The sequence below is a fragment of the Chaetomium tenue genome, assembly GCF_020726465.1.
Source record: "Chaetomium tenue strain MPI-SDFR-AT-0079 chromosome Unknown F5144scaffold_1, whole genome shotgun sequence".
NCBI lineage: Eukaryota > Fungi > Ascomycota > Sordariomycetes > Sordariales > Chaetomiaceae > Chaetomium > Chaetomium tenue.
The window spans coordinates 6,066,913-6,082,426 of NW_027117329.1; the positions used below are offsets into that span (position 1 = coordinate 6,066,913).

A 15,514-nucleotide genomic window follows, 5' to 3' on the forward strand; every position below is an offset into this window, starting at 1 on the left:
CATATAGACAATGACTATTCTTAAGGTGAGGGCGAGAAGGCGACAGTGAACAACATATAAATAACCCAAGGAACCACGCAACACAAAGTAGATACGTGCAAACACTCAGGTACCTGACTATATATCATGTATTTGGCCTACCAAATCTCAATGCATCCACTTATCCAATCGACAATGCCAACAACGCATTCGAAAGCATCGACCGACAATGAAACATATAAACGGCGCTACATATCTACCTAGTTGTCAGAACAAAGGGGACGTATTCAAAGGAATTCGCCGTGGGTAGCTACCTAGGATCTTGCCACACTGCAGGGAGCGTTTGGTGGCGGCCCTGGGGTTATTTTGGGAGTAAAAGGTGCCATGTTCTACAAAGGAAAGAAGGCTGGCGAGGACTAGTAAATATATGTACAAAGGGGAGCCCCCTTTTCTACATGCCAACCTCCTTGTGTGTGAAGCCCACAAGATATCAAGGGATGCCTTTCTTGCAATAGATATGCATTTATAGCAACAACATAGGCGATACAAGATAATCCTGTCCGGAGGACAATATTGCGCTCAAACTTTTGGAAATTACTAGTTATACGAAATTGATAAGGAAATTACTATGCAAAATTGATAAGGAAATGCCCGTTATCGCGAGTTTCGATTGGTTCGTAAGCATGCTCCAGCTGGAAGCTCCTGTTTATTCAATCCATCCATCCATGCCCTCGCAATCCGCTCGACCATCGCGACCATCGCGACTCCCGCCGTTTGCACATCTGCCGCGATCTTGCTTTCCTCAGCTAACCTATCGCAGGTTGAAGCGTCGCGAGCGAGCACTGAGATTTCTCGCGCAATCGGCCGCGGAGATGATTTTCCCCTTGCTTTCGCACCGGCGCTTGCACCTGGGCCTCGACGGAACCTTACGCACGGCGTCCTTGCTGCAATGTATCACGAAAGGGGCCGCGTTTCTACAGATACCCCGGAAACGGCAGCCGCTCGGGATCAACGATTGACAATCCAGCGACGCCACCGCGTGGAACGACGCCATGGCGTGCAGCCTTCGCAAACCCCGACGTTAAGCAGCTTGATTGGACGAGAACAGCAGCTCAATGCTGAGGACGAGGCGCTTACGACCAGCCGAGGCGATTTGCTACCCGTGCAAGCCGCTGAGGGAGACGATTTGGGTGGTGACGCGGATGACTTGCGACACACACCGCCACGCCGTGGACGCCCTCCCAAACGCCGTTCTCCGTCTGCGTCTTCGGCTCGGTCTCGCGGGCGCCCTCGCGGACGCCCTCGGCTAGCACGCAATCCCGTCGGCCGCCCACGCACGCAAAACTTCTCCGAAGACAACCCTCCGCGCGAATTCAACGAACCCGCGGCTCAGTCTCGCGGACGCCCTCGCGGACGTCCTCGACTAGCACGCAATCCCACCGGCCGCCCACGCACGCACAACCTCCCCGAAGGAAACCTTCCGCGCGAATTTAACGAACCCGGTCCGCGGTTCACAGGCGACGACCAGGAGACGCCGCTGTTGGCCGAAGACATTGCGATCAAGAGGGAGTTCGACGAAGCGCTTGCCTCAGAGGAGATGCAACGATGCCTGCGCTGCAAGGAGCGCTGGTTTGACGTCAAGCTCATGGAGGAGGTGGGACTGGCAAGTCGTATATGGTGAAGGTGATATCTTCTCACCTTCAGGCCAAGGCGGCTTCCTATGGCCGACCCTCCCCCATCGTTAGAGCAGCTCCGACGGGCGTGGCGAGCAACCAGATCGGGGGACAGACTTTGCATTCCCTGCTGCGGCTCCCCGTCGACGGCAATTACCGCCCGCTCTCCGAGACCCCGACAGTCCTGAACGCGTTGCAGCGGCGGTTTAGGGCCATTTACTACCTCGTGATCGACGAGAAGAGTATGCTGGGCCTCAAAACCCTCGCATGGATCGACCAGCGCCTGCGGGAGGTGTTCCCGGAGCGTCGCGACGAGTTTTTCGGCGGCCTCAGCGTCATCATGATTGGGGATTTCTTCCAGCTCCCCCCTGTCCTTAAGAAGCCGCTGTATTCGACAAGCGACGATCTGAAGGACATCGAGATCGTCGGGCGTAATGCGTACCTCTCGTTCGACAAGTCGGTGTTTCTGACCACAATACAGCGGCAGCAGGGCGAAGACCAGGCCCCGTTTCGGCGGGCCTTGGAAGAACTGCGAATGGCTGATGTGTCAGTACCCTCTTGGGAGCTCCTTGCTTCGAGGTGTTCTGTCAAGCTCTCTCCCGAGCAGGTTGACAGCTTTGCCGATGCGCTTCGCATCTATCCCACCAAGGCCCAGGTCGTCGAGTACAACCACCAACACATGCTTGGCCTGGACAGCCCCGCCATTCAGGTCGAGGCAAAACACGAGGGTGTTGGCGCGGAGAAGGTGGAATCCTCAAATGCCGGCAACTTGGCCAAGCGCTTGCCCTTGTGTGTTGGTTGCAGGGTGATGCTGACGCGGAATTTGTGGGCCGACGTCGGGCTCGTTAACGGCGCACAGGGCACAGTCTACGACATATCCTGGAAAGAGGGTGCCGACGTGCTGCGAGACCCGCCCGAGGTCATCATGGTGGCCTTCGATGACTACGACGGCCCGGCCTTCACGATGCCAAACGGGGAGCCGCTCCGCAGTGGAGAGAAGCTGGTTGTTCCCATCCTCCGAGTGCGGCAGGACTTCATGGTCGGCGCCAACTCATGTTCGAGAGAGCAGTTCCCGCTGTGGGTCAGCTATGCGATCACCGTCCACAAGTCACAGGGCATCACCCTGGACAAGGTCGTCTGCGATATCTCTGCGCCAGAGTTTGCTTCTGGCCTCTCCTACGTGGTCGTCTCGCGGGTGAAGACACTCGGCGGACTGATGTCTGAGCGGCCCTTCGACCGCAGCAGGATCTACCGCGAGACATCATCACGAGCTATGGGGTTGAAGTTGTCCGATCACGCTACCAGGCAACTGCAGGCGTTATATGCTGTGGCGGGGGAGGTTCCCTCAAGAGTCTAATTGATTTGTAAGTAGCGAGGACGTGAGTGTAGAGACGTAACGTGAGTGGCAGAATAGAAACGATTAGTAGCTATAGTTAAGTGTAAGAAGACGACTCAAGTAGATAGAGTTGTTGGCCGACGGACAGATATTGGCGCTTCGTCTCTCCCGTATTCAACCCTAACCCGGATTGTCCTCCGGAGAGGGACAGGAAAATTGCCAGGAGCGGGAGAGAGGAAGGCAGCGCCCCGTAGCGTAGCGAAGGGCCGCGCGACTGACGAACGAAGCGACGCCAGCAATTTTATATATATAGGTGCCCCAACCAAGAATCCGATCCGGAATTTGTGGTATTGGCAACATCTCTTTGGAGATCCCTTTTCTTTCCTCTCCAATTCCTGACTAAACGCTACAATATGGCGAGCTCGAACCACAACACTAAGGTCCGCCCCCCCACCAGCCTCGAGGTCGTTGGCACAGTTCTTAAATTCCTAACTGAGGTTATAATGGAGTGGGGAAACTATAGAAGTCAACGGTACAAGGTAGCCCGAGAACCGCACGAGTTGTTTACCCTTTTTCTCGAGCTGACAAGGAAACGGTTCGGCCTTGGTTGCGTCTGCGAGTACCTCTTATCTGAACTCGTCCCCGTTTGTGAAATCCGGCTCATGGTCGATGAAGCTGCGGTGGATCTTTGGCGGCGCGAACCTATCCAACAAAAAGTCTGGGCCCGGCTTTGGGACTCAATACCCGTCTTCCTGAACGCTATGAGCGATATCTTCGGTGCGATTGACGAGATTAAGCCGGCGATAAACGACATAATGGAGGGAAAAGTCCTTACGAAGGGCCCGCTATGTCGGGAGCCCCTATCCCTCATTAAGGACCGCGTGGCGGAACTAGACACCCTCATCAACGATAGTATCAAACTCGCGCCGGAACGCAAGGCCCGAGCCCAAGCAAAGCTTTGTATGGCAACGCAGGACATGGCAACCAGCCTATATCATGCTTTGGAGTCCCAGAATCACACGGGTCAATTTGCGTTGAAGTTGCAGCACCGATCGCCCGACATTGCGCCTACGGACGATCGCGACAGGATCATGAAAGACCTGGCATTCCAGCTTTCCAATTCCTCTTCATCTACAGCCTACGGCCACAACAAAAACCTTAGAACAAGGATATTACAGCCCTGGCAAGACGTTATTGCGCAACCAACACAAACACCTCCCCCAATTCCTCGTAATTCAGGCCAAACACCAGAACCCGTGGGCATCGACGACGAACGCGTGGAACCCCCCAGAACACATTACATCCATCCAGCATCCGCTATCGTGGACAGGTACACCGTCTCCTTGAGCGAGATTCTCGAGCAAAAAAGCCACTTCCACGCTTTGCACGGCGATGACCTTCTCAAACTCGCTATAGCTATTTCTTCCAGTGTTCTGCAACTCTACGGTACCCCTTGGCTCCCGCATATCTTCAGCAGCCGCGACATCTTCTTCTTACTCACGCAACAAGCCCTCCTGCCTAGCGCCTCATACGGAGACCCGGTAGTTATACCGGATCTACATCACCGTGAATCGCAACCAACCAAAGCCTACAAGGGCCTCCTTCCGCGCCCGACCCTGCTGTCGCTGGGCTGCCTCTTAATGGAGGTGTTCCTGTGGAAGCCGCTCAATTCCGGTCGTGTCCCTGCTACTTCCATTGGCGATCGAGGCAGGGATTTGATGGCGGATTATAAGGTGGCAAGAACTCTCCTAAAGGAGGTGCCCTGGGAGTACAGGTCGGTCGTGGCGGATTGTTTGGGTGGGCCTCTGCATTGGGGGGAAGATGAATCAAGCGAAGACTTTTTTCGGCATGTCTATTTGAGGGTCGTGTCGCCTTTGCAGCGATAGCCGCTTGAACGTTTCTTTCGAAGGTTTGGTCATGGTTGAGTCTGCTGTACTCGGCTTCAACGAAGGAAGCCCTTTAAAATCGTGGACCTGAGGGTGGGGGCAAGTGGTCGTGCGCGGATAGGTATGATGTTTCGGCTGGTGGATGCCTAGCGCCCCAGCTCACATCGCTAATAGTAGAAGTTGTAACAATGCACTTGGAGAGCCCAGCAGAAGCTTGTGTTTTTACGTTTACCATTTGCATTTACGTTCGTATTGGGGTCTGTTAGACGATCAAAATCTCCACGAACTGTGTCAGAACTCAGGAGGGCCAGACCAGAATAACATTCCATATCTGGTTGCTGCAGCATTTGGGCTTCTTGGAGACCCTTAGTGTTATCGTTAACCTAATTCCCGTTCCTCGGAGCTCCAGTGATGGCTTGAGGTTGATTTCTTGTTGGAAACTCTATGATACGGTCTTGGAACATTACTCATCGGTTTGTCAGGTGACTGCACGTGTGACGTCTCGAGTCCGAAAGAAGGCGGCGCTCACAGTGGCAACAGTTACTCGGCGACTGTGTGAAAGCCGACATTGAGACCCAGTTGGGAGCGAGACGCGGCGGAGCCCAACAAACCGTGGGAAAAAGAACCAACGGGAAAAAAAAAAGTAAAAAGAGAAAAAGAAGGAACCACGTGCAAGATCGAGGTATTTACGTATATACTTGAAGTGTGAAGGGTATGAGTTACTCGATGCGGTGAAAGGAGCAAGGGGATGCTATAGGTATTGCAAGCGCTGTGTGGTGGAAACGTCGGGACGTCTTGGCGCTGCGAGAGGGGCTGCACCCCAGAATGTTTTGGGGTGCTGGAAAGGGGGCCGTAAGAAAGGAGAAACTAGTAGAGCTTATACCAATCGCACCACGAGATGCGCGGGCTATCTGTATATATATTCTGATATATCTAACTCCGTAGTATATCATTCTACCATATTACTAGTAATGCGGATAATACGCGTTGAGATACTGGTGGATTTATCTCGCTTTCCAAACTTTTTCGAAGTTTTGCAAAAGTTCTTGGCAAAAAACATCAATCAACATCGTCTTCAGTATGTATACATCAATATCTCAACGCGTATTGTCCGTATTGACAATTGCGTGGTAGAATTAGACATAATAGAGTTGGATCTATCGGAATATATAAACAGGTAGTCCGCGCATCTTGTAGGGCAACTAGTAGAGCCATTCTTATTTTGCAGTCCGTTCGACCCAAAAAATTAGATGTGGTGCAGCCCGCGCGCGCCAAGCACGCCAAGACGTTTGCACCACCCAGCGGATATTCATTCAGGAAGGAGATCAGGCTCGGCCTCCTTCCGTTTCTTGATCGTAAATCACACAGCCATCATTGCCCGGTGCAGTGTGTTGTTTGGCAGTTTCCATGTGGCACCTGAGACTTTGCAATCAAAATACAACCCTTTTTCGTCCCTGCGACCGGGGAATGCACCCGAACTCGACCTCAACCAATCGAGCGATTCCAGCCCAGCCCAAGAAATGGCTAACCAGGATCTGCAACCGGTCTGGGGTAACAAACAATCAGCCCCCCCATCTCAGCACCCCCTTGGCCACATCACCGATCGGTGAAGATTGACTGAAGATGGGTGTTTTTGCCACTCCATTTGAAGGGCTGCTGCCCGCAAACTTCAGTCGCCAGTCAGCTTTCCACCGTTGTCACCCGACTCCTCCAAGTCGACATCCTCGTGCGCAGCGCGTATGACGCTGACCCAGAGTGCGAGGAGGCTTCCGACGCCTCTGAAGCCACCGCCATGAGCAATGACACCCGAGTTGTTGTTGATGCCGACAATTCCGAATCCCTGGCACCCAGCCTCGTGCTTACCTGCATCCTAGCACCCCAATTTGCACTCGTTTTTGTGACCCTCCGATTCTTCACTGCCCGAAACATCCTCCGGACAATCCACACAGACGACTGTAGGTGCAGGCAGTGCTGTCCCTCCTGAACGGCAACGCCGCTGACACGAGCCCAGGGCTTATTTTAGTGGCACTGGTAAGGCCTGCCAGTGGTTTCGAGACGGTTCAGCGGCCAGCCATCCAGCGTGACTAATCATTGACAGGCCTTTTCCATCGGGTACTCGATCAGTGTGGCCCTCCGTATGTACCGCGGCAGATGAGGCCAGCCGGGGCACCGCTAACCATCCACAGTCACCAACCATGGCTTGGGCTATCACCGCGCTTATTTGGCCGCACAGGGGCTGACTGACCTACGTTCGTTCATGATGGTGTGTTGTCATCGCCAACAGCTCGTCCCGGCAGCCGCCGGACTAACGCAGCTTTCAGCTCAACATCCTCCCCACCGCCATCACCGGTAACCTCGCCATCCTCTTCATCAAGACGTCCATTCTCCGTTTCTACCTTCGCTTCCCGACGTCTCGCGGCTTCAACACCGTCGTGTACATCCTGATGTTTCTCGTCATTGCCGCTTATCTCCTTGGCGCCTTTGGGTTCCTCTTCGGCTGCCGGCCCATCAGGTACCAATGGGACTACGCCACGATGGGAGGCAAGGGGGAATGCCTGTCGATAGATCCGTGGTATGGGTGGCTCGTCGGGTTCAACTGCGTCACCGACGCCATCCTGCTGGTTCTCCCCACCTGGATCATTGGGCCTTTGCGAATTGGCCTCGCCCAGAAGGCTGCTGTTGCGGCCATTCTCGGAACGGGCGGGTTGTACGCTGCATATCCACCAATGAAATGTTTAGTCCCCGCGCTGACAAGTAGCAGCGTCTTCGCCGTGAGCATCATGCGCTTCGTCATCGTGGCCCAGGGGTGGGGAAACATGGACCTCACCTACAAATTCGCCACCAACTACATCTGGAGGTATGCATACCAACCCCCTCCCGTCCTCCCCTCCCCCCCACCAACCAAACCCCACCTAACCCACCCCCCCACAGCATCGTCGAGATCAACGTCGGCATCATCTGCGCCTGCGCGCCCTGCCTGCGCGCCCTCGCCGGCCGCTACCTCCCCTCGCTCACGCAGCTCGCCCGCCACGAACCCCTCGACCTCTACACCATCCCCGTCTCGCAGGTCGCCCGCCGCCTGCCGAGCTGCCCGCCCGCCGGCGCGTGCGACGACGACAAGGAAGACAAGGAAGACACGGCGACGGACAGGTCGCTCGCCTCCGCGGGCCGGGGCCCGTGCCGGTGCCGCCGGGTTGGCGCGCAGCGTTCTTTGTGGAGCGTCCTGAGCGTGTCGAGCGCCGGGGCGAGCGGTGGGTGTAGGTGTGGGAGTGGCATGTGTGCGGGTGCAGTGGCGGTATGTGTGCGTGTGCGAGTGTTGTGGACGGGGCCGCTGTTGGATGGCCGTGGATGGGTTTCTATTTCGCGGGTTTGGGGTTTGGGGTTTGCACGGCGTTTGGGGACTAGGACAGGTGAGCTGTTGGGTCAATTTGGCACATGGTTTTGGAGACGGGCGCTGGCTCTAGGAATTCCTTCTATATTGTTTACCTTTGCTTGCGAGACGTTCGATGGCAATCTTGTTGCATAATAAACTACGCCGGTACTTCATTGCGGTCTTGGACATGTTCCGGCCGTTTATATACCGATTTAAGGCCAGTAATGGCGCCTCTCCACCCTCCCATTGGAACAGCTTCCGCATGTTGGTCGCTGGTAGACCCGTTGGGCATACCCCCTACATGTTGGTCTCTAGTAGAGCAGGTGGGCAGACCTTCGACATGCTGGTCTCTAGTGGAGCGGATGGGCGCACGTTGTGTATTCTTGTTCCTTTTCCAGCAGGCACAGCGAGGCATGTCCTGCGGACACCAAAATGAACAGCAGATAATCAATAGCACAAGAAAAGCACTCCCCCCCGCGAATGCACCTAGAGCAATGCCGTCCATTCTGTCCTTTTCTGCATCTCTGGGCCGAATGTAGTCCTGGGCTAACGGCGCGGCCACCGCCATCCGTGCCAACGACAAGGCCAGCATGAGAGCCAGGACCCTGGTGTTGAATTGGATTGTCATGGCTGGCGATGGTTTGCCAGGAGAAACTCCTCGGGGTGTGAAATATCCAATGTACAGAGAATGTGACTCACGGTGAGGCCCGGGGATGTGTGCTAGTGTTTCTGAAGGAGGTGCCCGAGCAATGTTCCTGACATTCAGAAAGGTTATATATATATATGCCTTCACAGTATACATCTTTGTTTCCACCTTCGTACCACGATTCTGTTGAAGATTGAGGAGTTGAATTTCTTCGATTTGCCAGCAAGGCCCTTTGTTCAAATCGTTCTACCACAATGATGAGGAGCTCGTGAACGGATCTGAGAATAAAGAAAACAGCTTCGTACAATGCGGGAAGAAACTGATCCCTCGACATCATGGAGTTAGAATTATGACGCCTAGTCGCCGGGAGAGGGAGATAGGGGTACAATCCGGGCTCCGGAAAAGGGCGGGCCTTCGCTGACAGCTTGGCCATCAGAACCCGAGGTAGAACAACAAATTCTGTGCTTGACGAGTAAAAAGGCACCCCTGATTTTTTCTACTCCTAGATCGCTTCCACGAAGCAACCGGACGACATGAGCAGTATGGCCCCAGAGTGCAATTGCCAGTGTTATTTCCTCTTGCCACGGCTTTGTCGAAGTTGACCATCGCGGACTCGACTATCACATGTAGAACCCCAGTGCAGACATGATATGATAGCCAAGAAAGGAAAACGTAACGTCCACCCAGTTTCTTGACCCTTGTGAGACATTGCAACCAGCATGGGCAGATATGTTAATCATAATGCCTTCCCCAACATCTGTAACATATCTTGATCTCCGAGATACACCGCCGCCTGCATTGCCGTGCCATAGATCCCACCCTCGGCGCCCACATCGGCGCCCGCCTCCAGGAGCAGCCGAACAACATGCCCATAACCCCTCTCGCTGGCCACCAACAGCGGTGTGCAACCGCGCCCATCCCTCGCCTCCGTGTCCGCGCCATGCTCTAGCAGTATCCCCACCATCACCGCATCCCCCGCGCCCGCCGCCACATGCAATGCCGTCCGGCCTTCCCCATCCACCGCCTCCGTCCGCGCCCCATACCCCAACAACATCCTCACCACCGCCGCCGCCGCACCATCCACACCCCCCCCTCCACCGCCCCCACCACCACCGCAACCCCGCCCACCAGCACACGCCCTAACCACCCACAACAACGGCGTCAACCCCGCCACATCCCGCACCTCCCCATCCCCCCTCCCACAACCCTCCAACACCCTCTCCAACACCCCCATCCCCCGACCCCCACCCCCCACCATCCCCACCGCAGCCGCCACCGCCGCATACAGCGCACTACCATATCCCCCCCCACCGCCCCCCGGCACGCAGGGATCGGCGCCCGCGTCGAGCAGCATCTGCACCACCTCCTCCTGGCCCGCGCACACCGCGGCCTGCAGGGCAGTGCCGTGGCGTCCGCAGGGCGCGTTGACGGCTGCGCCGAGGGTGAGGAGTTGGTGCACGAGATCTTCGTGGCCGTGGTGGGCGGCCGCGGCGAGGGCGGTGGTGCCCGTGCCGGTGGTGGTGTGGGTGGTTCCGGGGGTGGGGGGAATGGTGGTGGTGGCGTGGGGGTTGGCGCCGGCGGTGAGGAGTTGGCGGGCGGCGGCTTTTTGGTGGTGTGTGCGGAAGGGCTGGTCGAGGAGGGCGAGGAGGGGGGTGCGGTTTTGGGAGTCGCGCTGTTCGAGGTCGGCGTGGTGTTGCAGGAGGAGCGTGATGATGGCGTGGTTGGGGATTGTGGCTGCGAGGTGGAGGGCGCTGCTGCCGGTGGTGGTTGGGGGGGTGGTGGCGTTGGGGTTGGCGCCGGCGTGGAGGAGTCGCTCGATGATGAGCTCGTTGGCTGGGTTGTGGTTGGCGGTTTCCGTTAGTAGAGCTAGAAGGAGAGGTGTGTGGCCGTCAAGGTCTTTCGCTTCGAGGTTGGTTTCTAGTTTTTCTCCTCCTGCGTCCAGTAATAGGTCCACAATCTCCGGGCTGCTTTGTGCTACCGCGAGATGCAACGGGGTGTTGAATTCCCGATCCTTGTTGTCTTTGTCTCCTGCGTTGGGATCCGCCCGCCTCTGCAGCAGGAGTTTGACGGTTTCCTGTTGGCCGAGTTCCACGGCTAACGCTAGCGGTGTCTTTCCTTCCATAAATGGGGGGTTAACGTCTGCTTTATATGATGCCTCTAAAAGGAGGGAAATAATTCCATGATTGCCCGACTTGATGGCAGCTTGCAAGGGCCCGCTCATGTTGTCCGCGCCGCGCGCATTGGGGTCTGCCTTGGCCTGCAGCAGCGTCCTCACCATCTCTTCTCGCCCCTCTTCGACTGCTGCAAGGAGAGGTGTCCGTCCCAGGCCGTCTTGGGCCTCGATGTCTGCGCCGTGTGTTAGCAGTAGGTCGACGTCGGTTTTATTTCCCGACTGAACCGCCACGTGTAATAGCCGGGATGCTTCGAGAAGAGACATGCTCTTGACAAGCAGCTTTGAGATGACATCATGCCCATGCTGGATTGCTGCAAGTAAGGGGTAGGTGCCGTTGTCATCCGTTGCCTCGGCGTTGGCTCCATGCATCAAGAGCACCTCTACGGATGCCGTATCGCCTATTTCGGCTGCTAGGCCGATTGGAGTTTTGCCGCAAGAGTAATACGGCGATTCGGGGTTGGCCCGGTGTTGCAGAAGTAGCTCGACCACGGAACTGTCCCATCCTACAGCTAGGTGAAGCGGCGTGGCCTTTTCCCCGTCGACCCCGTCCACCTCTATGTTGGTACTGATCAAGTTGGGATTTGCGCCCCCCTGGAGCAGTCGTTGAACCACTCGCAAATGTTTGTTCTTGGCTGCCAATAGCAAGGCCAGCCCGTTGGCAGAATCTGGTGAAACTCCGCGCTTCAGTAATAAGTCGACCGCAGGGTATTGGCCGGTCTCGCTGGCGACCACAAGGGGTGTTTTGCCGTGCCAGTTTGGATCAGGATACAGCCCCGGCCAGTCGAGGAGAGTCTCGATAGTTTCGATATTGGTTTCTGCGGCACTCTGCAGCTCCATAGCCCAAAACAGGGGAGACGACGGTCCACCGCGCTCCTCAGACAGCGGGGATGCCATTCTGTCGCTGAAACCCCCAGCGGGCCCAGCCACCCAGCTCGCGGCCAAAACCCTGGTGTGATTCCACAGGTCTTCTATCAACTCTTGACACCCGGTATTGATGGCCCATCGGAGGAGATGTAGCAAATCCTCAGTTTCTGCCGCCTCGACATCATACTTGTCCACGAGGTACAACCCCAGCGGCCTGGCACAGCTTGCTTCTAATGTTTCCACCAGGGGCCTCAGAGGTTTCTTGCCCCCCCGTCCTATGTTTCTCATGGCGTCCCAGGCGAGTAGATATGACTTGATAATGTCTTGGCTTTCGGTAAAGAGCTCTCGATTGTCGGACAAGGCCTCCATGGTTGCCATTGCCTCAAAGCCAATCCGCCCAAAGCTTCGATCGAAGGGGTCGCTGGAGCGCGCCGCCTTACGATAGAGTTCGCCCAGACTCCTGACGGCTCTCTGCTGGAACCGCTGTGGTACGTTGTCGATCAGCCATCGGAGCAAGTTCTCAGCCTGGGTGAACTTGTTGTTACGCCGCAGCGTCTTGGCTGTGTAGAGCAGTGATTCCATAGCCGCGTCTGTGTCGGGTAGCTTCGATCTTTGTAGTAGGGGCGGGATTATGGTCATCAATGCGTCTACCCTGGACCCAAGTCCGGCCGATACCAAGACATCGGCAAGAACTCGGACGTGCTTATTCGTCAACCCAATATACGAGTCGTCTGCCATGGTGTTTCCTACTCCAAAAGGCTGTATTTGGCCTCCACGAGTCCAGGGCTCCGCAACATCAAGTGTCTGCAGGATATCGGCGATCCTGCTTATGAAAATGCCGAAAATGTCCTGTGCAACCAGCTGCAGCAAGGAGCTCTCAGTTGCGACGGACAGGCAGATTCCATCCGGCTGACTATCGCCCTGAGCTGGACCGTGGCTACTGGCCTCTTGAGGAACGACACATGGCTCAAATAAGGTCATTAATGGGATTGAAAGAGTAGTGGGATAATAGCAAGGCGCACTAGCGTCGTCTGTAGCGGTCTGGTGGTTGCTGCTGTCGAGTTGTGAAGGTGATATGGAGATTTGGCAGAAGCTCTGATCATCAGCTCGTCGGGGCATGGTAGGCCAAGGAATCCTCACCTCGAAGGGGTCTATATGGTGCGTCTGCGTCACCCAGAGACGAATCGCCGAGATGAGGGAGTTTCTCTTTTCGGCTCGTTCGACCATGAAGACCTTTCTCTGAGACGAGCGACTGGCCCAGGGCAGTCGACTCACAGACCAATACCAGAGACCCAAAGCAGCTTCCAGTTCGCACTCGCTGATTTCCCAGACGCCAGCATTGTGGTACATGGCAAAATGGATGGGAAAGCTTTGTTGTTGTGTCGCGGTGCCATTGGGGCTGAGAGAGTTGGATGGTGCCGGGCGCTCGTGCAGGCGGCACGTCGCAGACCATGCCAAACTACGGGTGTCTCTCCACCCCCTGAGCAAAGGCACTTCCAGAAATATGTGCTCGGCGGCTTCCTGCATGGCTTTTTGAAGCCGCTTCGCCATGGCTCGAACCTCAGTGTCCCACCTCTGCTCGGCTGCTTGTATGGCATTCCCCGTCAAATAGGCCAGAGATGCTCTGTAATGCAGTATCCTCGCTGCCTCGTTTGGTTGGTCTCCGGCTGCTTCGTTGTGCTTCATCCAGGAGACTGCTGCCTTGGCGCTTTGGAGCGTGTCCAGGTCCCTATCCCGACGGACATGGAAGCTGACAATTTGCTGGGATCCCGGGGCCACATCAACCCCGACGTCCTTGATCCCAGCGTCGGCCTTTTCTTGTTCAGGGCCGTTTTTTGGCTTTCGCATGGGAAAAGGAAGGTCGTCAATGTACCAGCCCCCTGCGTTCAAGGAGCCACGATGCAGACACGTTAGTCGGCGGAGAGGACAATAATTGGAGGGGAATCAGGGGATTGGGTGGGATGATATGGTAGCTGGGGCACATGGGTCTTGGCTAACCTTGGAATTCCTTATCAGGCTCCTCGAGATTCATCGCTTGCCAGTCAAGTTCGTGCCCTTCGACGTCTCTACGTTGCTTGACGTTATTTTTGTCGGCCCCCAGGCGGCCAGATCGGAGGAATGAGCGGACGATAGCCATGCAGAGGGTGACTCCGAGTTGGTACAGTGCCACTGAACCATGTAATCCTCGTAGGCCCAGGAACTGGCAGATGAATCCACACGTAGATGATCCGATTGCTACCCATAGCTGAAAGGTGTGTTTGCTGAGACGGACAATCCCGAACCGCTCCGATTCAAGCTCGAGATCGACTTTCCAGGACGTGATGAACGACTCCTTCTTTTCAGAGTATGCAAAGGCGTTGAAAAGTTGGTCTCCGATTCGTTGATTTCCGGGTTGTAGCCAGAACATGGTGGTGTCCTGCGACGAGTTCTGTGATTTCCACCAGAGTCTGTAAGGGAGGGGTTCATCAGGGCCCAGGAAGTTCCCGGCTATTTCTCTGTTGAACGTACCTCATTCTTGAATCGCCGTTCCATCGACATTTTCTCGATCAGCATGGCACAACATACCATTCCTACACTCAGTATCACGGTCCCAGCAATGGCAAGACAAAAGGACCACAGAGTGGGTAAGCTTTCGCCCTTGTAGAGGTCCGGATAATAGAAGGTAGCCCAAGTTGCGTAGCCAAAAAAGCTGAGTTGCAGGGCCGTCCCGAGCAAAGTGGTCATGCGCAGGAGGCCAGGCGGCACGGCCTTGATGCCAATATTCAGGCTCAGGTTGGGGCGGGGTGCAAAGGCTTTGAACCTGCCTCTTTCTTGCGCGTTTACGGCGCTAGGCAACGGCGCGCGTTTCTTGCGGATTTCCCTCCAGCTGGTGTTTGGGAGTGGTTCGGCGGCATCTTCCTGGTTGGGCGGAAGCTCGTCGCCGCAGAGAACATTTTGAGGTGGGTACAAGCCGCATGAGGGTGGCCTCTTCGTATTTACCTGGCGCACAAAGGAGGGATAGAAGGCGGCGGAGCCTTTAGGTTTGATGCGAAACAATTCCAAGATCCGTGGGCGACCAAACACACGGCATATCCCTCCATTCGACCACAGCTCGCACACGTCGTCGCTGGTGGACGAACACAACTCTGCCTCGGCGACGCCGTGAGCCTCCTGTGCCCTACCAATAAAAGCCTTGAGTGAAGAATTTCCGTAGAGGCGAATAGTCGAGATGACGGCGGTGATGATGCCAATGGGCGCAATGCCGAAGAGTATGTTATCCCAGAAGCTAGTGGACTCGCTGAGGAACTGCTTGGATGCTTGCTCTCCGAAAAGGACGATGATGGGGGCGAGGTCGGTGGCAAAGTTGTTGGTGAAGTCGTTCCAGTCTTGCGGCCCGCCGGATCCGTCCAGTGCACGCACAGGAACGGCGAGAGAGAAAATGAGAAGCGAGAGGGACGTCATCATCTGATTCGTCTTTACTCCCCCCCTCCAATAAGTGTGGCGCCAGACCCGAATTGCTAAACCAGTAGTGCACCTAGGCACGTTCAGCATCGTCGGCTGAGTCAATTTTGAATCAAGGACGGAAAGTCTTTGGTTGTTACTGT

General features: G+C 55.8%; 5 protein-coding genes across 5 annotated transcripts; 3 read left to right on the forward strand and 2 right to left on the reverse strand.

The window, feature by feature from the left end:
- The first annotated feature begins 586 nt into the window (after nucleotides 1–586).
- Nucleotides 587–1,788, forward strand: F5144DRAFT_81384 (uncharacterized protein). The gene is made up of 2 exons (XM_066793445.1): nucleotides 587–656; nucleotides 800–1,788. The coding sequence occupies exons 1-2, from the start codon at nucleotides 627–629 to the stop codon at nucleotides 1,658–1,660; spliced, it is 891 nt and encodes a 296-aa protein (XP_066649546.1). The 5' UTR covers nucleotides 587–626; the 3' UTR covers nucleotides 1,661–1,788.
- A 1,471-nt stretch (nucleotides 1,789–3,259) lies between these two features.
- On the forward strand, nucleotides 3,260–5,075 carry F5144DRAFT_558928 (uncharacterized protein). Its single transcript, XM_066788108.1, has one exon. It carries the CDS (start codon nucleotides 3,402–3,404, stop codon nucleotides 4,872–4,874), a length of 1,473 nt encoding a protein of 490 aa, XP_066649547.1. The 5' UTR covers nucleotides 3,260–3,401; the 3' UTR covers nucleotides 4,875–5,075.
- A 1,160-nt stretch (nucleotides 5,076–6,235) lies between these two features.
- On the forward strand, nucleotides 6,236–8,509 carry F5144DRAFT_558931 (uncharacterized protein). Its single transcript, XM_066788109.1, has 7 exons — nucleotides 6,236–6,829; nucleotides 6,886–6,905; nucleotides 6,973–7,009; nucleotides 7,061–7,137; nucleotides 7,196–7,581; nucleotides 7,636–7,731; nucleotides 7,806–8,509. Exons 1-7 carry the CDS (start codon nucleotides 6,667–6,669, stop codon nucleotides 8,398–8,400), a joined length of 1,374 nt encoding a protein of 457 aa, XP_066649548.1. The 5' UTR covers nucleotides 6,236–6,666; the 3' UTR covers nucleotides 8,401–8,509.
- Nucleotides 8,510–9,629: 1,120 nt separating this feature from the next.
- Nucleotides 9,630–9,947, reverse strand: F5144DRAFT_481060 (ankyrin repeat-containing domain protein; the record flags this gene model as incomplete). The annotated part of the gene is made up of 1 exon (XM_066785265.1): nucleotides 9,630–9,947. The coding sequence occupies one exon, from the start codon at nucleotides 9,945–9,947 to the stop codon at nucleotides 9,630–9,632; it is 318 nt and encodes a 105-aa protein (XP_066649549.1).
- Nucleotides 9,948–12,440: 2,493 nt separating this feature from the next.
- On the reverse strand, nucleotides 12,441–15,371 carry F5144DRAFT_479889 (uncharacterized protein; the record flags this gene model as incomplete). The annotated part of the gene is made up of 4 exons (XM_066785198.1): nucleotides 12,441–12,896; nucleotides 13,071–13,747; nucleotides 13,929–14,358; nucleotides 14,439–15,371. Coding segments are annotated over 4 exons (2,496 nt in total), but the record flags the coding sequence as incomplete, so codon positions are not given.
- Nucleotides 15,372–15,514: the final 143 nt, after the last annotated feature.

Coding starts and splice junctions, on each gene's coding strand:
- F5144DRAFT_81384 (XM_066793445.1), top strand. CDS start 627: ATGCCCGTTATCGCGAGTTTCGATTGGTTC. Junction 657..799: donor TCGCGAGTTTCGATTGGTTC/GTAAGCATGCTC, acceptor AACCTATCGCAG/GTTGAAGCGTCGCGAGCGAG.
- F5144DRAFT_558928 (XM_066788108.1), top strand. CDS start 3,402: ATGGCGAGCTCGAACCACAACACTAAGGTCCGCCCCCCCACCAGCCTC.
- F5144DRAFT_558931 (XM_066788109.1), top strand. CDS start 6,667: ATGAGCAATGACACCCGAGTTGTTGTTGATGCCGACAATTCCGAATCC. Junction 6,906..6,972: donor GGCTTATTTTAGTGGCACTG/GTAAGGCCTGCC, acceptor AATCATTGACAG/GCCTTTTCCATCGGGTACTC. Junction 7,138..7,195: donor ACCTACGTTCGTTCATGATG/GTGTGTTGTCAT, acceptor CGCAGCTTTCAG/CTCAACATCCTCCCCACCGC.